The sequence below is a fragment of the Drosophila arizonae genome, chromosome X (genome assembly GCF_054131065.1).
Source record: "Drosophila arizonae isolate 15081-1271.41 chromosome X, UAZ_ARI_1.0, whole genome shotgun sequence".
Taxonomy (NCBI): Eukaryota; Metazoa; Arthropoda; class Insecta; order Diptera; family Drosophilidae; genus Drosophila; species Drosophila arizonae.
Genome location: NC_142927.1, coordinates 13,381,615 through 13,406,233, shown reverse-complemented (window position 1 = coordinate 13,406,233; position 24,619 = coordinate 13,381,615). Strand labels below are relative to the sequence as shown.

At 39.4% G+C, this 24,619-nt stretch overlaps 2 protein-coding genes across 4 annotated transcripts; one reads left to right on the top strand and one right to left on the bottom strand.

Moving 5' to 3' along the window:
* Positions 1-189: 189 nt before the first annotated feature.
* m (zona pellucida domain-containing protein miniature) lies at positions 190-24,619 on the bottom strand. Of its 3 annotated transcripts, none has more exons than XM_018014127.2 (8): positions 24,141-24,619; positions 22,586-22,738; positions 11,934-12,039; positions 5,096-5,249; positions 4,900-5,027; positions 4,025-4,172; positions 3,095-3,217; positions 190-3,010 (listed from the first exon to the last, which is right to left on the bottom strand). In XM_018014127.2, the coding sequence occupies exons 3-8, from the start codon at positions 12,009-12,011 to the stop codon at positions 1,644-1,646; spliced, it is 1,998 nt and encodes a 665-aa protein (XP_017869616.1). In that variant the 5' UTR covers positions 12,012-12,039; positions 22,586-22,738; positions 24,141-24,619; the 3' UTR covers positions 190-1,643. The 3 variants fall into 3 exon arrangements, with proteins under 3 accessions (XP_017869616.1, XP_089329965.1, XP_089329966.1); XM_089473839.1 differs by having other exon boundaries at positions 22,586-22,731; XM_089473840.1 differs by having other exon boundaries at positions 22,586-22,731; positions 24,271-24,619.
* On the top strand, positions 9,370-10,412 carry LOC108618236 (farnesol dehydrogenase). Its single transcript, XM_018014166.2, has 2 exons — positions 9,370-10,025; positions 10,104-10,412. Exons 1-2 carry the CDS (start codon positions 9,450-9,452, stop codon positions 10,281-10,283), a joined length of 756 nt encoding a protein of 251 aa, XP_017869655.1. The 5' UTR covers positions 9,370-9,449; the 3' UTR covers positions 10,284-10,412.

Below are 24,619 nucleotides of genomic sequence, written 5' to 3'. Positions count from 1 at the left end.
TAGTATATTTAATCTTAACTATAATTTATTATCATTTTGCCTTTAGTTCGCTACAATTTTCCGAAATTTCTCTGTTCTTTTATTCAGCTTTACGAGCGTTAATAAAAAAATTTAGTTTTATAAAGATTGTATAAATTATTTGGCCTCTACAACCGATTTTACTTTGTTGTATTTTTTGCATTATATATATTTTGTATTTTTTTTTTCTTGTTTTATTGTCTTTATTCCATTTCTCTAATAATAATTTTCTAGCTGTTTAAATAGGTAATAAATACATAAGGCCAAATTCACATAGATCAGCTATACCCAATTTTGGAATCAAATAAATGATGAATATGCCAAAAAAGTAGACCAAATCTAAATAGAGATACATATATGTACAACTGCTCTGTGTGAATTTAGATGATATATGAAAATAAAAGTTTTCGTTAAATTTCAACTAAAATTTTTGTTTTGTGTTCGCATAAAATTTGCCAAATTGACTGAAATTTGAAATATACTGTTTGAGTTTTATTTCCACAAATTTTACGCAATTCTCTCAATGGTTTAGCATAGAGTGAGATATAGATAAGATTCTTATACAGATTAAGATAAGTTAAATAAATAAATAAGTGTCCCCTAACATTAAGCATGTGCGTTGATGATCTATTTAGAAGTACGATTACATCGGGCAAAAAACTCTACTTTGTATTTGTAATATTTTTTTTTGTTATTGTTATTGCAAATTTTACGACTAAATGCACCCAATAAAAAAAAATACACATAATAAATAAATATTTTATGCAGCACCAAAAAAAAAAAAAAGTTTTGTGTGTTTGTGTGTGAGGAGCGGAACATCGAATGCAACGCTCTGGAGTTGTATCAACTGATTGTGTTTTTAGTAGTGCCTAGCTGAGATGAGGGCGACGGGTGTTCCATTCCATATTGTTTCATTAGCCTGTCTTAGTCAATTCGAATGCAGTTGTAGTTCATTTCAGCTAACTAAAACATGTGGAAGTGAACTTAGTTGTGTTTCATTCTATTTCGTTCCGCTCAGACTTCATGCGTCAAAGCATGTTGAACTAGTTCCTTGTCGTCTCTCTCGCTCTTAATTGTGGCAACCTAATGGAAGACGAAATGAAGTCTGTTCCATTCCATTCGGTATCTGCACTTTGTGACCAACTATAAAATTGAATACAGGAATGTTCTATTCCATTGGTTTCACTACATTCCATGTGCTCTATTCATTCATTTCAAAGCGTAAATCGATGCATGTTCCATTTCACATCGTTTCTTCGGTCTTAGAACTAAATGTGTGTGAAAATTTCTTTTTCTCAATTGTGAAGCTGTAACAAACTTTCGACTTATATCGATTGCTTGTTCCTTTCCAATTTGTTTTGTCTTTTTACTAGATTTCTTGCTACTCTCTCTGTCTCTTTCTTTCTTTTCTTCTAAGTGTGCTGAATTGGAATTCGAATTAGGCGCAGGTGCAAAACCTGCCAGTCAATTGGGCATTTTTCTTTGTGTTTACACAAAAAAAAAAAATACAAAAAAAAATTAATTAATTAATTACGTTGTGGGATACGATCTAGGGTATATCAAGGAAGGGGGCAAGGGTGTGGGGGCTGTCTTGGTCTCAAGTTGGGGCGCTTATCGCAATCGGCTCACTGCACCGTTTCATGGCCAGCAACGGGAGTGGGCAACGGTTGCGGCTGTTGTTGTTGCTGCTGCTGCTGCTGCTGCTGCTGTTGCAGGTGCCGCAAGCGGAAGAGTCGCAACGTCATCCAGGAGGCCAGGGTGCCCGGCACCGGCATGGGCGTGTGCTTTTCGAGCGCCTCCTTCTGCAGCTGATAGCGATAGAGCAGCGAGCCGGCAATCAGCGCCGAGACAATGGTCGCCGAGATGACCACGATGAAGAGTATGCTGAAGCCGGGCACCGGCATGCAGATGCCATAGACGACCTCCTCGCTGATCTTGCCCTGAAAGACGGTGACCGCCTCCTGCTTGGAGTCCGGCGAAAAGGCCAGATCCGCCTCGGAGATGACATCGTACAGACCGCTGACTCCGACATCGGCGCTGCGCACCTTGCGATCGGAGATGACCAGCGATCGACGACGCCGGCGACGCCGCTGACTGTCTGACGGCGACTCTGTCGTTTTAGACTCCGCGGAGCTGTTGGCAATCGGCTCGTCCAGATCGATGTGATCCTCGCGCGGCTTCTTCAGCGCCTCGGCTTGCGGCCGGTAAACGGGACGCGGCACATCGTCCAGATCCGATTTGGGCTCCAGGGAGCGTGGTCCGGCCATGGGCACGCCCATGCGCTTCTGCGCCTCCAGCTGGCGTGGCCCGTGCGGGAATTTGCCGCTCTTCTTCAAGCCCAAATAGCGTTCACCGTCGCCATCCATGCCGGTCAGATCGTCGTCGCCAAACAAATCGGAGAGATCGACCTCCTCCTCGGGATCCTCGTGCACGGGCCGTGGCTGCAGACTGCCGCTCTTCTCCTCGTACAGATCGGGGCCAGGTCCGCCCATGTTCTGCTTGTGATCGTGTATGATGTCATCGTAGAAGATGTCATGGTCCATGCCCATGGACGAGCCCATGCCCAGGCCGTGATGTATCTGGCTCTGCGAGCCATGGCCCATGCCAGCCGGCGGCATGGCCAGATCCCTGTGCAGATCGTTGTTGCTGCTGCTGCCCATCGCATCTCCAATGTGCACATCCTTGCGCTCATGAGCATTGCTAATGGCCGGGCCCAGTCCGTCGCCGGCGACCGTGTTCTGGCAGTGATCCAGGCAGCCATGCCGGCAGATCTCCACCTTGCACTTGATGTGCACGCTGAGCGCATCCGGAAACTTGAAGGCATGGAAGAAGGCATACGTAATCACCGTCGCCCGCTCGTCGGGGGCGCGCGCCTTCAGGAATCGCGAAATCATCTTGGGACGCAGCACACAGCCAAACTCGTCCGACAAATTGATCACATGTCCCGATCCGTCCGAGGCGACGCAAGACTTGACGCGCATATCGAATTCACCTGCACAGAGAGAGAGAGAGAGAGAGAGAGAGTGAGAGATTGATTGACTGCTCGATTGATTGGCTGATTGAATGGCGCACTTACCGCGATAGTCATTGATGGCCACGACCAGAGTGAGCGTTGATCCTAGCGGCACTATCCCGCTCACCGGCGGCGCCCAGGGTCCTTTGCCATGCTGTATCTCCATCCAGCAATCAACATTATCGCCTGCGCGGAGGAGAGCAGAGAAATGTTATATACTTATAATTACATTGGTTTTTTTTTTTTGTTTTTTTTTTGGGTCAGCTAATTGAAAAAGGAAAGTACAGGCACGGCGAACAGATACCCTGTAATGTCCAAATTGATATATCATTTGCAAGTCCAAAGCCTAGGCAATGTCTCGCATGGCGCTTATACGATGCGAAAAGTGCTTAATGTGTAAGCTTTGTGTAATCGATATTTATCGATTAACAATAGAATATAATTTTAATTGCATTTTTGGGATATATACATACAGCTTTTAGGAGTTTTTGATATATATTTAAAAATTTATATCAAGCAATCTAGTCTGAAATCGATATTTATCGGTTGTCTAACATTTAAATTATTATCATTATATTTACATTTTTATGCTATATACATATAGGTTTTAAAAGTTTTAGACATATATTTAAAGCTGATATGAATCTCGCCTGCAACCGATATTTATCGATATTTCAAGTATTGAGTGATTTGTTACTTCATAAAAAATATAAAAATATCTATATTTCAATACTTTGGGGGTTATAAAAAAATAGATTGTATGAATATTATCGATATTTATCGATAGATAACGAATTTGAAATTAATAAACTAAATATATGAATATATCGAATGACAAGCTGTTACTAACTGAAATGTAGAGCAAATGACAGACTTGAGCTCGCATACAGACTAAGTTTGTTGTCTGCCTTAGCCTTATGCCCTTCTTGACCACATTTCACTGGGAAGCAATAAAGGAGAGAAAAGAAACGGCCAAGGGCCCACGTTACTTACCGCGAAAGTCAAGCTGTATTACATCCAAATCGGCAATTACCATTGGGGGCTTGGAGGCGGTCTTCTCATAGTCGTTGAACCACTCGCAGCGCAAGCGCTTCGCCTCGTCCCAGACCTCCAGCAGATCCTTGTCATACTGCACGACTACCTGCGGTCACAATATGCCATTTAGCGGTTAGCGATTTAGTGGGTTAAGTAAATGGGCCCAACTGCCAGGGCCCCCGAGCAGGTGAATGCCCAGCACGTTGGGGACGTGGGAAAGCACTCGACGCTTAGCGATCGCTAATCGGTGATCGGTTATGCGGTGCGGCTCAGTGTGATCAATGCTCCCATGGGTCTGCTTTTGGCATACGGATCGTACGCTATCTGTATGATCATTCACATTCGGGCTCCATGGGAATATTCATTAGGGAGCTCTGTTTGCTGATCGCCGTTCACAATTAATGATCCTTTTTCTTTGCCCTGCGTTCATTTGTTCATATTAATGCTGGCTTTTCATGTCAGTATGTCACACTCTCTCAATAATGATGAATAATAATGAAACTGATTATCAAGTTAATTGTAATTGTAATGATCCTGCTTTACACAATACCGGCTACTATCAATGAAGGATATCTATCGGGGCTGAGGCTATCAGCAAACTGCACGATCACTTTCTAGGCAGCATCACTTATGTGATCCATCTATAGTATTAGCATTATTATGATCATTCTGCTCTACCCTCAGTACTACTATAGATAGGCTAATGGTCATTGAAGTTAGAGAGCAGGAACTATGATCGGTATTAACAGCATTATTGATCAATTTACCAAGGCCCTTTGATCACTATCCCTTCAGATCACCTTCCCACGCTTCGTTCCCTTCGTTCCACTTACCGTATTCTCATAGAACTGGCCATTGAGATCCGGCTTGGTGCCGCAGCGTGAGTACGAGATGCGGAACGAGAAGAACGTCTTGCCCGTCGACGGTGGCACATAGACACAACGTGGATCACTGTGCTGTCCTGCTCAATAGAAATAGGAGAGTAAATTAAATCGTTCTCTGATTGGGTTTAGGTCTGGGCTTACGCACCTTTGGAGCTGACAATGCCTTCGAAGGGATTGGAGAACGTCAAGTGGACATCCATGTGATCCTTACCGCACATGACCTCCAGTGAAACTATGTTTGGCATACCATCTGGCCGATCCATGGGCCACAGTTCATTACCAGCTATGACTAAACTAAACTGTAAACGGAGCAGTAAAGCAGTTTAACAAGATTAGTTGTCGATATTGTTATATGAATGAAAGGCTTAGCCGTGGCAGTTTCACTGTAGCCAGTGGCCTATGGGAAAGTTCTTGATGACTTAACTGACAGCTAAAATGATGCTTGAAAAAGCTCATTAGCTTTCATGAAGTGTGGACTAAATCAGAGCTTAAATTGGATGTTTGAGTTGTATTGAAATTTACTATTCACATATGATATAATATGATAATCACATGTGACTATTCACATATGATTTCAGTACTAATTTTACATTTCCAGTATACCAAATGTGCTTCGACTGTCTCGAAAAGTAGTTTTGGTGACTTTTTAACCTAAACTAATCATTTAGTATACTCGAAGAAAAATTTTCGACTTCTACATAGACAGACTCCAGGGCTTCTCTAATAGACTCTGAAGCCAGCTCACATACCAAAATTACCCAAATAATATCAAACTAGCTTCTATAACCATCTGTCTTTTTGATCAACTTGTACAGTTTAACATCAGTGCTAGTCTCCCGTTATCTAAAATCAAAATGTTTTTACCGGAGACTCAAACTAACTTGACGAGTAAGGCTCCAGCTTTGTAGAACCAATAGGATTTCGGATAGAGACTTAGACGAGCACCCACGGTAGCTCGCAAAATCATATCAAACTAACGTCTAAATGAACTTGTTATGAGAGTACTTATACGACTTGTGAAGTAGTTTTTAGTCACATTGTAACTTTAAGCTCGGAGTAAGTTTTTCCAGAACGAAAATATTTTCTAGTAGCTGCCCAAATGAGCTAAGATTGAATTCCTAAATCAAAGTATAAAGGAGAGAGAGAGAGTGAGAGAGAGTGAAAAAGAGAGTGAGAGAGAGAGAGGGAAGAGTGTCTTGCAATGTAGCTTGCAACCATATTGTAAGCTTAACACCCAAAATAAAGCTTCAGCTTTCTAGAGCCGAAAGGAGCTTTAAGCCACCTCATAGAGAAACTCTTAGATCCAGCTCAATCTAACTGCCAGCATATCAAACCGAATCAAAGAATCTCTAACTTGAAGCGCAGACAAGGTCTGAGCTGAGGGCGCAGTTGATGGCTGGCGAGATATTTGAGTTATTTCTTAACTGGTTTCGCTTTGCTACACATTTGGCCAAGTGTGAGAATTGTTATCAAAGCCTTAAAGTAGCTTGGCTACAGTTTGCGGCGTGTTAATTGACTTTTCTGGATGTAATTTATTATGATGATTATATTCTACTTCTTCTTCTGCTTCTTCTTCTGTTCGTTTCTCTCTCTTTTTTGAGCAGTTTTCTATGTTCGTGCATTTGTAGATCTTAACTGATGAGACTGACAACCAGATATGTAGACCGTTATAATTTCTAATTAACGCGATTCCCACTGGCAAAACTTGACACCTGTTGCTGCTGCCACCTGCTAGCAACAGGTAACAGCCAGCAAGCAACCTGCAACTTGCAACTTGCAACTTGCAACTGGAACTGGAATGGCTTTGGTTTTGGCATGGCATTTGCTGTGGACTTGACTTTGGCTGGGTAAATACATAGAGTTGCCAGCGTTGCCAGATAGGTTTTCGAGTACGTTAACCCCGCACCGTCCCGTCGCGCCCCTCACTCAGTCGACGGCCTTGCAAATCAATCGATTTATTGTTATTCATATTCGATCCATATGGCATACATACATTTATTTTTAATTACATCCCGCCAAACATGTTGCCAATAAAAACGAAATGCAGCGGGCCAAGTTTCCGCTTCGCATTGAGAAAGCAAATTCCAAGCAGCCTCTGCCTCTGCCTATATTTGCATACTTGCCCCAAGAGCCTGCCACACGAGAGTGCAGAGCTCCTAGACGAGGTCTTTGAGTTGAGTTGGCTTTAATCGAACGGCAAATGGAATTTCTAGCTGCACTTGCAGTAAAAGTTGATCCCCACACACAACAGCAACATTCAAAAATGCCACGCCCACTTTGGCAGCCAGCCTGGCCTGACTGACAGCTGTGCTGGCGCAAAGACGGTGCCAAATTGTCTGCAGCGCAACTACACTGCACAACCTGATTAGTGTCTGCATTTGCACTGGCCCGCAGCACAGATGCCAGACGAGAGCATCCTCTGAGTCTCAGTCAGGGAGCATTCAGCATCCAAGTCTATTATTGTCGTGAATCTAAGATTTCGACATACTCCCAGAAAATATTTATTTGAGAGGATCTAGAAGAGTTGGTATATGCGTATATACGATATATAAATATTGTACATAGTTAAGTCAGCTGTGTAGTGCGACATTTATATAAATAGCATTTTAGCTTGTCCTGAAGTCAACATGTTTGAAGTAGATAACTATGGTATACCCTGTAAAAGCGCATGTAATCTATGGTATACGAGACTGAAGTTGTTTAAGTTAATATTTATAAGAGATCGGGAGAGGCAGAGAGAGAGAGAGAGAGGAAGCAAGAGAGAGAAAGAGAGAGAGTGAGAGAGAAAGAGATGGAGAGAGCGAGAGAGAGAAAGAGAGAGAGGGATAAAGATCCTTATATATAGGGATAGAAAGAGACAAAAAGAATGTATGAGAAGGAATGCAAAAGCTTGAGAAAGAGAGAAGAGAGAGAGAAGAATAACGAAGAGTAAAAAGGGCGAGAGGAAAAAAAAAAAAAGATATGTAGAGAACGAAATTGAGATAAAGGCTTTATATGTATATTTCTTCTCCTATTTTACTCTATCTATCTATGATCTATATACATACATATATCATGATTAAAGTAATTCTTTCATAATTTTGTTTGTTGATCACGTCGACATAATAATAATAATAATAATAATAATAATAATAATAATAAGAAGAATCTATTTAGGCTAATATACCCCATTTAATGAAATGTTTACAGGGTGCATCAACAAGCTCATTTTGCATAAGTTTCATGTTTTTGCGTGTGTGTGTCCCACAGAATTCAAATGCTGATTAAGTTAATTTCATTATAATTATATTGAATTAAAATGCGCAACAAACGATAAAACAAATTCGAAGCTGGAGAAGCAAACAAATTCGCATGATAAATAAAAATGAATTAAAAATAAATATGCGATTGGGCGTAGACGACTGCGCCATGCACGCGCAATCCGTCAAGCATGTCTATAAAGAGTTAGAGAGTAATATTGTATAATAAATACTAAATATATAGTAGATTTATCGATCGATCATTCAATTTAATTTGTTTTTTTTTTTTTTTTTATAACAAATTTAATTTTTATAAAATATCGTTCAAAAATATATCAGTTAGGTATGCCGATATGCTCAGTTGAACTTTCTGAGCGAGTATATACAACAATATTTATGAATATGTTAATTATATTTAATTAATGGCACGAAGGGAATACAGGTAAAAATAAAAGTCGCCAATTTGTTGCTCTATTATGGACATTATTATAATTATTCTATATATATTATATGTATATGTATTTGCTGATGTATATGATCATTTATATTTGATTTCATATATATTCATATTTTCATATGCAATAGCCCGTTGTATATTTTGATAACAAATCAATCCTATACGATTATAATCAATTATATAGCAAGACATTATCTACTTTGTATAAATGAGCTCCATTTAGAAAAATCAAATCAAATGTATAGAGTAGCTGCTCAGCTCAGATATCAGCTTATAGAAATAAACATACCGATCATACCAATCATAACTATATACATATGCATATACTATATAGCTCAATTGTCATAGCTCTTCGCTAATATTCTCAAGCAGAACTTGTTTTGATCTCAGTGATAAACAATCTGGATGATCGTAGGGACACACAAAGAGTTAGATAGAGAGACAGAGAGTGAGCGAGAGATAATTTTGTGATAAGCACAAACATCTCTACCCCTCTCTCTCTCTCTCTCTCTCTCGCTCTGCCAGTGTTAAAGCGCTTCAAGGTTAGAAAATGCCGGCTGGATAGCGCTTAATAGATTATCAGCATGACACGACTATTTCGTAACGCCAAGCATAACGTACGTAGATATGGACGTACACATATTGTATATATTGTATATGTATTATTATGAGAGGCACGCAGCCAGACACTTGGACTCTTGGGGCCTATAAAAACGAGGCGGCTGGAGACTTTGGGGTTCAGTCGAAGCGCAAAAAGCTCAGCGGCGTCACGTCATAAGTAAATAAATATTTGCGATATCAACATGAATCGTTGGGTGAATCGTGTGGCCGTCATAACTGGCGCCAGTTCGGGCATTGGAGCCGCCAGCGTCAAAGATCTGGTGGCCAAGGGCATGATCGTGGTGGCGCTCGCTCGTCGCGAGAATCGCTTGCAGGAGCTGAAGGCCCAGCTGCCGGAGGATCAGGCCAAGCGCTTCTACTATCGCGTCTGTGACATCGCCGTGGAGCAGCAGGTGATCGAGACGTTCGCCTGGATCGACCAGGAGCTGGGCGGCGCCGATGTCCTGGTGAACAATGCGGGCATTGTGCGCAACAACGTGTTCCTCGTGGACGCCGACAACGGCAAAGCGCTGCGCGAGATCCTCGACACGAACGTGCTGGGCGTCAGCTGGTGCACACGCGAGGCCTTCCAGTCGATGCAGCGGCGCAAGGTCGACGACGGACACATCGTGATCGTGAACAGCATTGCCGGCCACCATGTGCCCATTGTGCCGCACGTCAGCATGAACATGTATCCGTCGTCAAAGTATGCGATCACCGCCATGACCGAGGTCCTGCGCCAAGAGTTCCTCGCCAAGGGCTCCAAGACAAAGATCACGGTGAGTGCCAATTGGAGTAGCCAGAAAAAATGGAACTATCGATAGTTTGCTAATGTCTTCCTCATCCTACCCCTATAGAGCATCAGTCCCGGCGCCGTCGACACTGAAATCATCGACAGGGACAGACTGACCGGACTCGGTAACTTCCCCATGCTGCGCTCGCAGGATGTGGCCGATGCAATCACCTACTGCATCCAGACACCTCCGCATGTCCAGATACACGAATTGACGATCAAGCCAATTGGCGAGACATTCTAGAGATGCTCAACTGGCCGCTGCCCATGGATACTTTGTATCTCTCCAACTTTAGTCATATTTATTTCCACGCCTTCTTTTTTTTTTTTTTTTTATTCACAATAAAATGTTTTACTTCTTGACACAACAGCAGGACATTTGCATTGCTTATTATATATTACAGGGTATGCACGTAGGGTATATAAACAAATACAGAATGGAAGGTGATTGTCAAATGTTGCTCTCTTTCTCTCTCCCAGTGACTCTCTCTTTCGAGCACTACTTGATCTGTAGCTCAGTCTACCGCTCTCTCTCTCTCTCTCTCTCTCTCTTTCGTCTCTCTATCTGTCTGCTATTATCATTTCATATAAACGGTCTACTCATTTTTGATTAGTTGTATAAACAATATAAATAGATTCTATCTATACATAGTGAACTCAATGATGGATTGATTGATTCCTAGCGCTTCATTAGAACAACAACCATCTAGCATGACGATAATTTCAATTGTTTATCTTTGCCTACGTATGTACATGTAAACAGTTACATACAAAAGCGATTATAATGACTCCTCCTATCCTATCTTCATCTTAGCTTTGTATACCCTAAGTCCATTGAAGTCGTAAGCTTGGATATACTGATTTTGTGAAAATGCTTGTCACCAGAGAATGTTGCGGAAGAATTCCTATATATAGCATATTTATTCTTGATCCGAGAGACAAGCTAAGCTCAATTATAGACTTAGCATGAATAGAGATTTTACTGTATATTAGTATTAGTAGATATTTAGGTATTTTATAGAGATCTTTAGGATAACATACAAATTTATCATATAATGTATAATATATGCTATATTTGTATAGTCGTAATCGACTAAGTACATTACATTATACAGAAACGTTTTCCAGTAATACTTTAGATGATCGGCAAATATTGAACTCACAGTGAGTAATATAAATTTTACGATTGATCGCTTCATTGAAATTAATCCCTAATAACAGTTTTAATGTCTAGAACAACAATTTTTCGAGCATGACCGAATTTGGCCAAAAACTTGACTTTTAATCAAGGTAAACAAACTACAACAATGCGAGAGACAGAGATAGAGTTAGATAGGAGAATACTGATTGTTTTGATATAGTCCAACAGCTCCTTCTCTTTCTTTCTCTCACGAACTGATAACGAGTGTTCGAGTAATGTTAATATCAGCATGAGGAACTAGAATCTTATCATATTTAATATTCTTACTACTTGAACATTACGGGAGAGATAATGGAGACGATTAGTTATGGGACACCTGAGCAGGTGCGTAAAACAAAGTAGCTAATAAAGCGAAGAGAATTCGAATTCTTTTAACGAATCGAATGGAGAGCTTATCATAACAATGAACTATCTGGCATAGCTAAAGAACTCTCTTTCATTCTTAGTCTCGAGATCTTACTCTCGATCATTTTACCAGTACTTCTCTTTCTTTCCTTCTTTCACTCTCCCTCACTCGCTGAAGGAGGCTCTCTTTCTCTTTCTCTCTCTCTCTTTATAAGTTTCAGAAATCTTAGTCAAATACACAGCTTACATTTATCAAACCATCCGAAAATTCCATTAATTATAGTATAGCTTAATGTAATATCTATAATCTGTAAATATATCTTGTTTATATGATTCAAAGTGACTTACCATTAAATGTAAAATAAATATACAGCTACTAAGTCTAAGGTCCCACAGCCGTGTAGGACCTTTTTGTGGGCTCCACATGCTGGAGATGTGGACGCTGCGGCTATATCTGCGAATAATAAGAAGAAGAATCGTAAGTATGTATTTAAACTGAAGACAAATATATATATGAAAATGTCATGGGAGTGGACCTAGACTCAAGTTTTTGGGTAGCAGCTGAGCACAGTGATGCAAAATGATTGTAAATGCTATGAAATTCAAGTGAAATTATGAGATATGAGAGCATATAAATGAAATTAGGAGAGAATCTTATACATAGATATATACTCCACTATATATTGTCTATATTCAATTGACTGCAAATAGCCTTAGTGTTAAGCATTTAGTGTTATCTTTAGTGATGTTACCTATAGGGAGTTGCGAATAATCGCCGTTGAGATTACGGATGAAGTCGTCAAACTGACCAACCTCAAGGCAAATAAACTAAGGCGAAATAAACATTTTACAGTCGACGCAATGGGAACTGCATATATGTATATGTATGTGTGTATGTAGCTCTTTTAGGGCTCATAAACATTTAAATGGGTGTGAGGTTTAAGTAAACAAGTGGTAATTAGTAATCGCCTAGTTGGCAAATGGACAGCATTTAAGCTTAATCATGAATGGATATGAAATGGGTAAAAATAGGTGGAAATAGGTCAATGGGTCAGCGGTGATTGAGCTAGTTTGACAAGGAACGAGCAATAGATTTCTATGAGCCTATTATTAGTATATCAGAATATATTCATATATGTATGTATGTATTATTATTTATCAGCATGCATAAGTCTAGTGTACTATTGCCTACTATCGTATAACTCTCTCTCTCTTTGTCTGGTTTTTTATGCATTCTGCCCCACTGTGCTTGCAACCGCCGATTAGCTGACAGCTGAGGCGAGATCTGGCGTGAGTGGGTGGCATAGCGAATGCGGCTAATGAAAATAAATTGCCCAATTGCGAAAATCGCGCTGGGAGAGCTTGACGAATGCGAATGCGAATCCGAGTGCCAAGTGCGAAATGCATTTCGCCTGTCGCTCACGCTTGGTCTAGTTTTTTTCTTTGCAGCTGGTGACCCACAAAGGAGCTAAATTATTGAGCAAGCAACTCCATAGTTTGTATACCTATCGATAGATTCGAGTGATTGTAAATATTAGAAGTTATCGGAAAGTTGTGTAAGATAGATGGGAAGCTGCATATAGAGACGGCTAGGCTAGAATTGCTATGATCGCTGTTGTTCAAGGCTATCAGATATAAACTAATGAGCTATCGATAACTATCGATTAGTATTGATTTCAATGGTAAATGTAATGGGAAGTTCAGTTTTACTTAAAAGATTATCAAGTATTATAATCATTAATCAGACCATTATGAGGGGTAATCCATAAAGAAAATTGTTCTATCGATAGCTATAGATCATTATCAAATATAAGCAACTATACAGATATGCACCTAAGGCTTTATGGCTTTAATCAGCATTAAGCGTCAATTGGCTTGAGGAGCTTAACGCATTCCTCCGCGAAAACAGAATAAATTTTTCCCATCCACAAAGTCCGATTCAGGTTCAGTTTGCATTTAACCTGAGCAGCCACAAGCCATAATTGAAATTAAGTAAACGACAAGTTGCTTGAAGCCCGACGAATTGCGGCTTCCCTTCACTGGGGCCAGGGGCCAAAGCCCCATTGTTTGCTGCCGAAAAAAAAACGGAAACAAAAACAAAATCTGTGCCGCAATTTATGTTAACGCCCCAACAGCCAAAGCAATTTGCTTTATGATATTACGAGGCTATAATTTAAAGCTACTCAAATTTAATAAATGAAAAATATATACATAAATTTTAGAGTGAAAAAAACTTAAAAATTAGAGAGATTGTGTTGAGAAAGACAAAGAGAGGGAAAGCGCAAGAGAGTAAGAAAGAGAAAGAGAGGGAGGAAGATAGAGATAATATATGGAGTGGGTAAATTCACTTTTATGACAATAAATTGAAAGCCAATCAAGTTAACACTAAAGATTTAACAAAAAGACTCGAGTTTGGCTTCATTTATGCGAAATTTCGATATCGTCAATGCTTTACGAAGTATTGTCTTTATCGGATACAATTATGCTCTCTAATATATCCAATACTATATTAATATATAATGTGAATTGTGCTTATTGAGAAATTTTGAAAGCAGCTCAATTGATCTCATGCTCAGGGCGAACAATCGATTCGATTCAATTCTTCTATCAATGCATCAATGCATCGATTGTTAGCGATATATGTATATATTTGTTACATAAATTCCATAAGATCGAAAACGATATCAAACTTATGTTTAAAATATTGCGAATTTTTAGTTTTGGCGGATTTTGTTTAGCCGATTTTCAGTGTGTATATCATATATACTTATACATATATATGTATATATCTATACCAAATTCTCTATATCAAGCCAAGTATTATTTTTAACTACAGAAAATTGGAAATGTTGGGTATCATTTAGTCGTGCACTCCCCATTAAAACTCTTCAAGTTAACTCAACTTTGACTATGCCCAAGTCTAATGAGATTTATCAATGTCAAATGCAAGTCTGTTGTTAGCTGTAAAAATTTGCTGGCCAAAATTGTTAGTTGGGGCTAACAAACTCCACAAATTTCATAGAGCATGACAACAACAACAGCAATGATAATAATAATAACAACAACAACAACTTATTCAAATAAAAATTTGTTCAATTTCACAAAGAAATTTTGTGGAGAGTTCTCAAAATAATTTTGATTAAGCCAAGTCAAAAGCAGCTTTTCGCACTTTCACTGCAATTTTGTTGAAAGACAATTCGCCGACATTTTGGCTATATGAATCATGGTAACAATCAGCCGGCCAAGTCAAGCAGTCAATCAATCAGTCAATCAGGTGAGCGAGTGAGTGAGTGACTCAAATGGACCAGCCCACAATCATAATAAAAGCAAAGCGAAACAGATGAGGAGGAGATGAAAGAAGAAGAAGAAGAAGCCGTTTGTTTTTCTCTTTTATGATTGCCTGGCTATTTGCGCACTTTTACCGCCAAAGGGGCTGGTGAGGAGGGGGCGGGCTAAACTCAAACAACAGGTGAAAATGAAATCGAAATTGTGTTGAGCTGCTTTCAATCGATTTGTGAGTTACAGCCCGAACAAAAGGCGGACACACACACACACAGACAGTAGCCGGCAGCTGTGTGCATGCCATAGATACAATGAGACAAAAAGATACAAAATGCAGATACAGAGATACAGATACAGTTGGCTACTTCCACTGGCCGCTTGAATTCAAGCGCAAAAATGCGGTCAGAATCGCGCGCAGAACTGTAAATTGTAAAAAAAAAAAAAAAAAAAAAAAAAACGAAGCAGCGGAAGATGGGGAGCGAGAGGGGACAAAACAAATATAAAAGAGCCAACAACAAATGAATCAATAGAAATGCGATTCAACAACGGTAAAGTGTCTGCTTATAAAGTCTAAACATCTGCTTGTTTTTTTTTTTCTTTTTTTTTGTCTTACTTTATTATATTATCTTCTTCTTTTTAAAGTTTTTTGTCTTTAATTTGCGCCCAATTAATTTCTCTTTTTTGGGCAGCACATTTCACTCTTTGCCCGCTTTTAAGTTGGCTAATTGGCCGATGCGTCGCACCGGCTCTCGATCAGAGCTGAGGTCGCGTAGATCACATCAAACCCACTATTAGTCTACCCCTACCGTACCTCTTCCTCTGCCTCCACCTCTACCTCTACCTCTACCTCTACCTCTACCTCTACCTCTACCTCTACCTCTACCTCTACCTCTACCTCTACCTCTACCTCTACCTCTACCTCCACCTCTACCTCTACCTCTACCTCTACCTCTACCTCTACCTCTACCTCTACCTCTACCTCTACCTCTACCTCTACCTCTACCTCTACCTCCACTTCTGCCTCCACCTCCACCTCTACCGCTTCCTCTTCTTTGTTTTCTTGCCTAACTGTTTAATGTTAATCAGAAATTAAGAAATCTTTCTTGTCAAACATGTGCGAATCCCCACAAAGTAGATATTGCAATAAATCCATTTGGAAGTGAAAACCAACTTCCTGAATTTATATGGATATGTTGCAGTTATAGAGCGCAAAACAGTTATGTATAGATCTGACAGAGCTATGTGTCTTAACTATATAGAATCTGTTTGCATATTAGTTCATATATTCTAAGAAGATCTAAGTTTCTTACATAGAACATAATTTCTTTACTGTAGATCATATGATATCATTTCGCTAGCAAACAGTTTTAATGTAGTTCAGGCAGGAAGTGTAGTGTATTTATTAGTGATATCAATTAAATATAATATTGATATAATGATTGCAGAAGACAATTTAGCAAAATATCTGTGAGATGTGCTTAACAATTTTTATTGATGGTCTTTGTTCTCTATATTATAATCATATAATATGGAAGAGACTCTGATAATCAACGGTTCATAGCCATGGGAAGGCCATGGCAATCGAAATAAATTATTCTGAGACAGAAGATAAGGTTGATTTACAAGAAGAACGAACTCCGAAAATATGATTTAAATAAAATGATCTGTATAGAGTCTGATAGCAGTATCTATATAATATGTCTAATTATATTTATAATTAACATGATAAGCTTCAGCTTTTAAAATAAAAACTAAAAAGAAATTCTACGAAAGCTCTGTTCTCTATTATATAATGCTAAGCACCGACTGTGACCTAGAAAGTTAATTGAGAGTCTCTACGATTGACTCTAGCCATGACAGCTACAACATCAACTGTTTGCCTTGATCTTAGCCAAGTTGGATCGATCGATCGCAGTCTCGGCAGCGGTGCAGACGTCATTACGTCTAACTGTTTTGCATGTGGCAGCAGCTGCTACAATCTAACTCCCCCACACGAACGTGCCTTCCTCTCCCCCTCCTCCAGCCCGCCTTCGACCAATTCAACCGCTATGGCGCCCAATTAAGTGCGCCTGGCTTGGTCTTGGGATGCATTTGAGCCGCGAGTTGGCGGGCCTAAATATGTAAGCCAAAGAAAGTGGCAGGCAGCGTGTGGCCAACCAGCTGGTGAGGGGGTAGGAGGGCAGGGGGGCTTCGTGCAGCATGTTGCACGCTCCGCTAACGCTTAATTAATGTTAATGCTGGCTGCCACAGTTGCTGCCACACAGCCAGTTCCAATTAACAGAGCCGCATTTCCACTCGACGCGGCCAGTTGCCTTGGCTTGGCCGCTTGGCAGCAGGTGGGCGTGGCTGATATGCTTATTGGGGCATATGCCAAATAATAATGCATTAACGTATCGAAACGATGCGGAATGAAACGAAACGAAATGAAATGAAATGGAAAATCCAATTGTCGCCCAGTTTTCACTTTTCTTTCACGCAACTCGCTTAGCGGTTAATTTTGGCTTTTTCATTTCTCATTTTTGTATCGGCTATCAAAAGCGGGCGGTGTATGTATGTGTGTGTGTGTGTGTGTGTTTGTTGTTTTTTCGGGCTTGGGAAAAAGACCACTTTCCAATCGAAGCGGAATTTTCACACACAGACAGCAAGTATTTAACGGTAAATCACCGAACAAAAACGCAGTTACTCATATATTTATAAAACTTTTTTTGTTTACTCTTCCATCTCCCTCTCTGTCTCTTTCTCTCACGCTGTGGGTGTCTCTCTCTCTCTCTCTCTCTCTTCCTTTTTGCAAATATTTATGTGCATAATGAATTAATGGTAATTATAAACCAGATATACATACATATATATAGATGGTATTATATTTTATATATATATAATATATATATATATATATATATTTTTTTTTTTTATGAAAATGGTTCACTTTCTTTTGCACCTGATTTTAATTAAACTGGTTTCTAGCGCCCGAACTGGTCTAGTTGGTAATTGTTAATGGGCATCACTGGCCTCTGGGCGCTCCACACATTCATGGTCAATGTAATAGCCACACTTACAATAATCATAAAAAAAGAAAAGCTATATAATGCAGTAAAATTTTAAATTAGATGTAACTTTTTAAAATGTATATAATAGAGTCAAAGCTTGACAGCAAATTTTGTATTTATATCTATATATTATATACATAGGTTATTATTGTTGCTTGATTCTTAGCATTCCTATTAGATTCTTAGATTCTTATTCGATCCCTCAAGGAATTTACTAATAGCTCAGCAAAATCGATCGACTATATCTATTAGCTGTATGGCCACATTTGTCTGATTTATGGATTTTTGCCTAATAACTAAATCTCAAAAATATTTAGTAATTTTTTTTTTTTTTTCTCAAAAAGAGTTTTTATAATTTTTAATGGATTTAATAATCAATAAAACAATTTGTTGGATATAAGAAAAATAAACTATTTATACTATAAAAGCAATGACAATATTTAAATAAAAATAAAATCATTTGAAGAAGAGTTATGAAATTTTATTTTTTTTCAAAATTTCTTTTTCTTTTTTTTTTATAATACATCAATTCAGCATGAACTATTGAATTTTGATAAATATTCCTTAAAGCTTTAAGCTTCTAATGTGTATTTTTTCACTAAAATTATGTGTTTTATTTTCACACTTTTTGTAATTTAGCTTAATGAATATTTAAATTTCATTGTTGATACATTTAGTTTTTATTATTATTTGTTTTTTTAAATATTTTAAACATATTTATTTTTCCCCCATTATTTTCGTTTCATATATTATTATTTTAATATATTTATGTACATTATTTATACAAGTTGTAATATATTCCGTTATCTAAATCGCCTTTAGGCAACAGTGTTGCCAGATGGTTTCCAATTGAAATTTTATGCAGCTACACAAACTGCCTGTAAAATTGCCTTAATGATGATAATATTTGATAATTTGTTATGCCATTTAAATGAAGTGCGATTGCTTAAAGCATTTCAAGCGGCTTGAATGGCTGCATTTGGAATCGGAGTTGGAATTGCAATTGGAATTGGAATTGGCCAAGTGCCAAGTTTTGGGCTGCTTGCGCATCTGTGCTTGCCACAAGATGCAAATTGTCTGGTCGTGGCAGAGGGCGCGAGGAAGACGCGAAGGGCTAGAAAAGTTTTCTCTCTTGAGCTTTGCCGTTGTCAAGGCACGACAACGTGTCAAATGTCCCAACAAAGAAGAAGCAGGAGGAGGAGGAGGAGGAGGAGCAGCAGCAGGGACGAGCATGCAGAAGAGTGCGAGAAAGCAGCAGCAAATAGTTGGCACAAGTTTGCCTTTGGGTATGGCTGCTGGCAGAGCCCTTTTGTTTTGTTTGCGAATGCCCCAGCCGCTCTTTATCAGCGCTTGCCACATGCGGCCGCATGGAAACTAACTCATTTGACGACAATATGCAAACGATTCGAAGACTTCACTCAAACTCACTGACTTTTCCAATGTTTAAATTTGAAATCTCATTCAAGAGAGAGAGAGAGAGAGAGGGAGAGAGAGAGAGGGAGCTAGGGAGAGGCAGTGAGGGAGACGAAGCTGCATATCATTGACAGACTGACGTTCCGTGTGCTCTTGACATGTGCCTCATATCCGATATCTGCATTACCCACAGTCGAGCAGCAAGTGTGAAATTTGTCTGCTCGTTAAAGCCAAAGCTGCTTCAGCTCTGAATTGGCTGGGACTCTAGATAACAGGCTACTTGGCTACGTCAACGAGCTCATAATAGCTTTAAGGTCATGTCAAATTTGACATGTGGTTAACTAATGTTTGTTGGAAAACTGCGGCGATTTCTACTTAAGTTAAGATCAATAAATAACAAATCCCATCCAAAGGTCTTGAACTGGAAGGTCAAATTTGTCATGTAGCTAACTAACATGTCTAGCACGCTGAATGAAGTTTGGAAGTTAGATCTACATGTATATATTTCAAAGACTGCATATCTGTTGAAGCTTTTAAGCTGCTTTCAAATTAAACATTTAGCTAAGCATCCAAATCCCTGAGTCAAATTAGACTTAATATAAGTCCCACAGGTATTTAAAACATAATTATATATGTTAATGCTCAAATTAATTGTCAAATTTAACACGTAGCTAGTTATTTGACATGCACTTAGAGTTGCCCAACTCAACTGGAACAAATGATTTTGCTCTATCAATTACAATTTCAAACTTAAAATACTACTAAAAACTACTTTTTCGAATGCTACTAAAATTGGTATTTAAAGTCTTTATATACAAAAATAACATCTAATATATTATAATAAAGAAACTCTCTAGAAAACAATATAAAAATAATCTGCCTCTTGTCATTCACAGTATATATTCAGTATTACATAGCAAGCAAATAAATACCAGCTGAAAAGCTTTTGCAATCTATCGAATTCGCTTGGAAAACTAAAAATACAATACCAAAAATAGTTAAGTAGTTAGTAACAAAAGATTAATCTATCTCGCTCTCTCTCTCTCGCATTTACAGTTTAGACTGTAAGTTTCTTTTCGAATATTCATTTGTGGGTTTTAATGTGCTTGCATGTTCTTTCAACTCAGCCTCAGCCACAGCTGCGGCCTCAGCTCCAGCTCCAGCTTCACTCTCCCTTTTCATTCATTTGGGCTTATCGAGATGCAAACTGATTTCCATTTCATTCACTCGTTCATTCATCATTCAAATGAGAGGGGCGCGAGAGGAAGTGTTGCCACCGCATGTAGAAAGGCAAAGAACAGTTAGACGCCAGAAACACGACAACGAGACGGACGAGGCAGATGAAGATATCGAGAAATTGTTGAAAGACGACGAGGCAGCAGAAGAAGAAAATACTTGTTAAGCTGCAAATTAACATTTTATGAGGCAGGGCCCAATCGCGTGTTAGCCAAGCTGTAAACGTATCTGTAGCTGTATCTCTATCTGAATTGTAAATGTGTGTATGTGTGTGTGTGTTCTTGTGCCGCACAAAAAAGTAGCTGGCCAAAATCCAATTGACTTGGCCAACAGCTCATAAATTATGCGTTATCAAAGAGTTGGCCGAAAGCGGATAGGGATGGGGACCCGTTCATTTTGTTGGCTTTTAGCCACAGCTGTTGACTAACCAAAATACACCTGAGTCGAGTTCAATGAGCAAATGTGAATTGAATTCAAATACCAATCGAGCAACCAGATGCAAAAAATGGCTAAGCCCGACTAAATATATAGCCAAATCCAGTTAGATTTTAAAGCTATAGCTAGACCATTCTCTCTAACGCTTTTCGAGCTGAAACTAAACTCAATAAATCAATTAAGAGGATCCTAAGTTATTATACAAATTATTATATATTATTATTATATATATTGTATAGATGTATTAATACAATCCTACAATTTCTTATCTGAATGAAGATCGTTCTCAGGGATCTTCAAATATGTTCCCATGAATCGTGGTATATATCAATTTGAGTCTATAATAACTGAGGGTTTTTTTGTATAAACAACTGTCTTAGACTCAATTCTCAAGAGAAATACCCTAGAAAGAGTGAGAAAAAAGTGACAGAACACGCCCATGGATCAAATAGTTGTTCGAGTGACATGAACGATGCGATGTGATGTCTGCTTAGGGTGTTGCAGAGCTTGAAAACCAAATGATTTGAGGCCAAGAAAGAAATACACAGAGAGAGAAAGAGAGAGGGAGAGAGAGGTAGATACAGGTGTAGCTGTTGCCAACTTGCAACAGATGCGACAACAACAACAACAACAACTTGGCAAATGGCAAAGCTGTTGCATCGCATTTATGGCCAAGTCGCGTGTTTCTTACCTGTCTCTCTTAATGTTATTTTGCTGTGTGTGCGAGTGTTTGTATGTGTGTGTGTGTGTGTTTGCGGAATTGAGTTTATTGTGCCACCGCGCGGCGTTCTTTGGTTTGTCGCATCAGCTTGATTAGAATTCGAAGTAGTTAACGGTGCATTTAATGCGCTCCAAGACGGATCAAATGCATTTAACACCGATCTTTTCGCTCAGTGTATGCTCGACTCTCTGTGTGTACATTGTATTTGCTACGCGTTTTAATGCGATGCGATGCGATTCGATTTGATTTGACTTGATTGATATGTGAACTCATTAGATGCGCATTAAAGTCTAATTATAGGCCATGCACTCAGCGAAATAACTAGAGAGATATAAGCTAACATCATTTTATAGAATTTCTGTTAGATTGTATTGGATTGATTTGTAAATAATATATTTATTGATTCCAGCTAAAATAGATCCAACTAGTTTTTACTATAATGTGAAGACTTTGTTGATTTCCAATCAGAAAAACTATTGACTATACTATATAAAATGTTAGACTTTTGGCAACTTTTCTAGACTGGGATTCCAAGGAATCCACAATGAATAACAGCTAGTTAAGGTAATATTTAGATAATCAAGTAGTTTAGCATTTTAGCCTGAAGGACGTACAACTTTTCAAGCAACACTCGCACACATCACAGTGTATAATTGATATAACGGTTAATGCTAACATTCTCTTGTATAATTGGCGTTGCCAACATACATTAACAAGCGCTGCAATCGCTGGCAGCGCTGCAAGGAGGAGAGCCCTAATGCAGTTATATATGTATACGAGCACACACACATGTATGTGCATGGGCACTATCAATTAGTTCGCTCTTATACTTATGCCCGGGGACTCTTATACTATTTAGCACTTACCGTTGAAAAGCAAATGTCCTCGTTTTTAAGTCTCTGGCGCGCACGCACTTGCCGCTTGCTCCTTGAAAGCTGCGCTCGATAAGAGCTTTCTGATATGTCTCTCTGTGTGTGTGTGTGTGAGTTTGAGTGTGTGTGTGTTTGTCGCACTAAATTCTTAAGCGAGTGCATAAAATGTACCAGGGAAAAAAATGAAAAAGAAGACGAAATAAAAGTAAATCAAATAAATTACGATACGAAAAAAAAAAAAAAAACAGAAACGAAGAGCTGCTGTTGTAGTCGTAGTAGTAGTAGTAGTCGTAGAAGAAGAAGAACATGCAAGTACGCTGAAGAAGAAGAAGCTGAAGTGAAATCGACACAGCACGTAAAACGTAAACGTAAATAGGAACCAGCCAAGCAGCCAGAGCATACAGCATACAGCATAGTGCTTACTGCTTAACCAGCCAAGCAACTCAGGTGAAATGCGGTAGAGGGGCGGCGGGTGGCGAGGTGGGTGCGAGGGGAGAGGGCAGGCGGGGCTGCCATATCATAAAGTGTTTTTCACATTGAAGAGTTGAAAAGTCCAATGATGATGCCAACTGATTAGTGATTAGTTGCCATTTGACACATAAGCTCGCTCGCTCGCTCGCTCACTCCCCTCGCAGCCGCTTTTATGCGCCGTCTCTCTCGCTCTCTCATTCAGTCGCTCCTCTCTTCTATGTGTGTGCGGTTGTCGCTTGGTATGTGGATCGCAGACGAAGAGAGCAAAAGGAGCCAGCAGCAATACAGATGCAGGTGCAGGCGCATGACTATGTGTGTGTCTGTGTGTGTGTTGTATGTGAATGGAGAATGTGAATGGCATTGGGTAAATTGTCAATAAGTAACGAGAATATGGGAATTTGTGGGGAAGGAGCCGGAGGTGGGAAGGGGGAGGGCACACGATGACAAGCCACTTTTTGTGGGTCGTTTTGATATGTGTGCGTAATGATTTTTATAATATTTGTGGAAACCGGGAAAAACTTTGATTTCGGTTGATTTGTTTTTCTGTTCGATTCTCGATTGAGCAAGCGAGAAAAGCACAGAGGACAGACAACAGACGATAGACGATAGACGGCAGACGGCTTTTGTGCTAATTGGAAAAAATTAGAAAGCATGAAATGCCGAATCCGTTTGCACCGCAACAGAAGCCTCAATTTCCTAATCCCCTTCGCCGTCTCCGTTTCCCCTATGCAACAGGCTGTGCAGCGGTATTTAATGCAAGCTCTTCTTCTTCATTTGGCTTATGTCCTAGTTTGGTCTGATTGGAGTTCAATTGGCATCCTCGCACGCACACAATTCTCGTTTCTGACAACTTTTTGTTGCACAGTAAATAAAATAAATATGTATTAAAAAAAAATAAGAAAAAAATGTAAACACCGAAAAAAATACGTTTTTAGTTTACGAGTTTTTCTTTCAATTTTGTTTCTTTTCTTTTTGCTATGCAGTTGTGTTTTTTTAGTGCTTAATTACCCACTCAGGGTTAACTTATGTGTCTGACAACAACAACAATGACAACAGCAACAACAACAATAACACTCACTTCACTCTGTGATCTCCGCTAAATCTCTGTGTGTTTTTTTCTGTGTGTGTGTGCGTGTATTTGAATAACGGTAATTGCGAAAAGAACAACAGCAAGATACAAAATACAACAAAAAAAAAGAATTTAATACACTGGCACTGGCGGCACTCGGCGTCTGCAGCTAGAGAGCACGAGACAAAAAACGAGACTCGTTCACGATCCGAGCGGAATTCGGATTTAGTTACGGAGACTCAGAATCGACTGTTCGGATTCTGTGTTAGATGCGCCAAGCGAGCCAAAGACGTGTGAACTCGTCGAGCGACGAACGCGAAATACACGCGAGCCAGCCAAGATACTTTCTTTGGCCTCGTAATGTAACTGTCGGGAACAGAAGAAGAAATTCAAGACAAGACAAGCACACACACACACAGGCATACACAAGCGCACACATACACGCGCACACAAACAGACGAACGCTCGCGCACATAGTAAAATCTGCG

Excerpts from the sequence above, each read along its gene's own strand:
- LOC108618236 (XM_018014166.2), top strand. The coding sequence starts at position 9,450 with ATGAATCGTTGGGTGAATCGTGTGGCCGTCATAACTGGCGCCAGTTCG. Across the intron at positions 10,026-10,103 it reads GCTCCAAGACAAAGATCACG|AGCATCAGTCCCGGCGCCGT; the intron begins GTGAGTGCCAAT and ends CTACCCCTATAG.
- m (XM_018014127.2), bottom strand. The coding sequence starts at position 12,011 with ATGTGGAGCCCACAAAAAGGTCCTACACGGCTGTGGGACCTTAGACTT. Across the intron at positions 5,250-11,933 it reads TATTTATTTTACATTTAATG|TTTAGTTTAGTCATAGCTGG; the intron begins GTAAGTCACTTT and ends CTCCGTTTACAG. Across the intron at positions 5,028-5,095 it reads AGGCATTGTCAGCTCCAAAG|GACAGCACAGTGATCCACGT; the intron begins GTGCGTAAGCCC and ends TCTATTGAGCAG.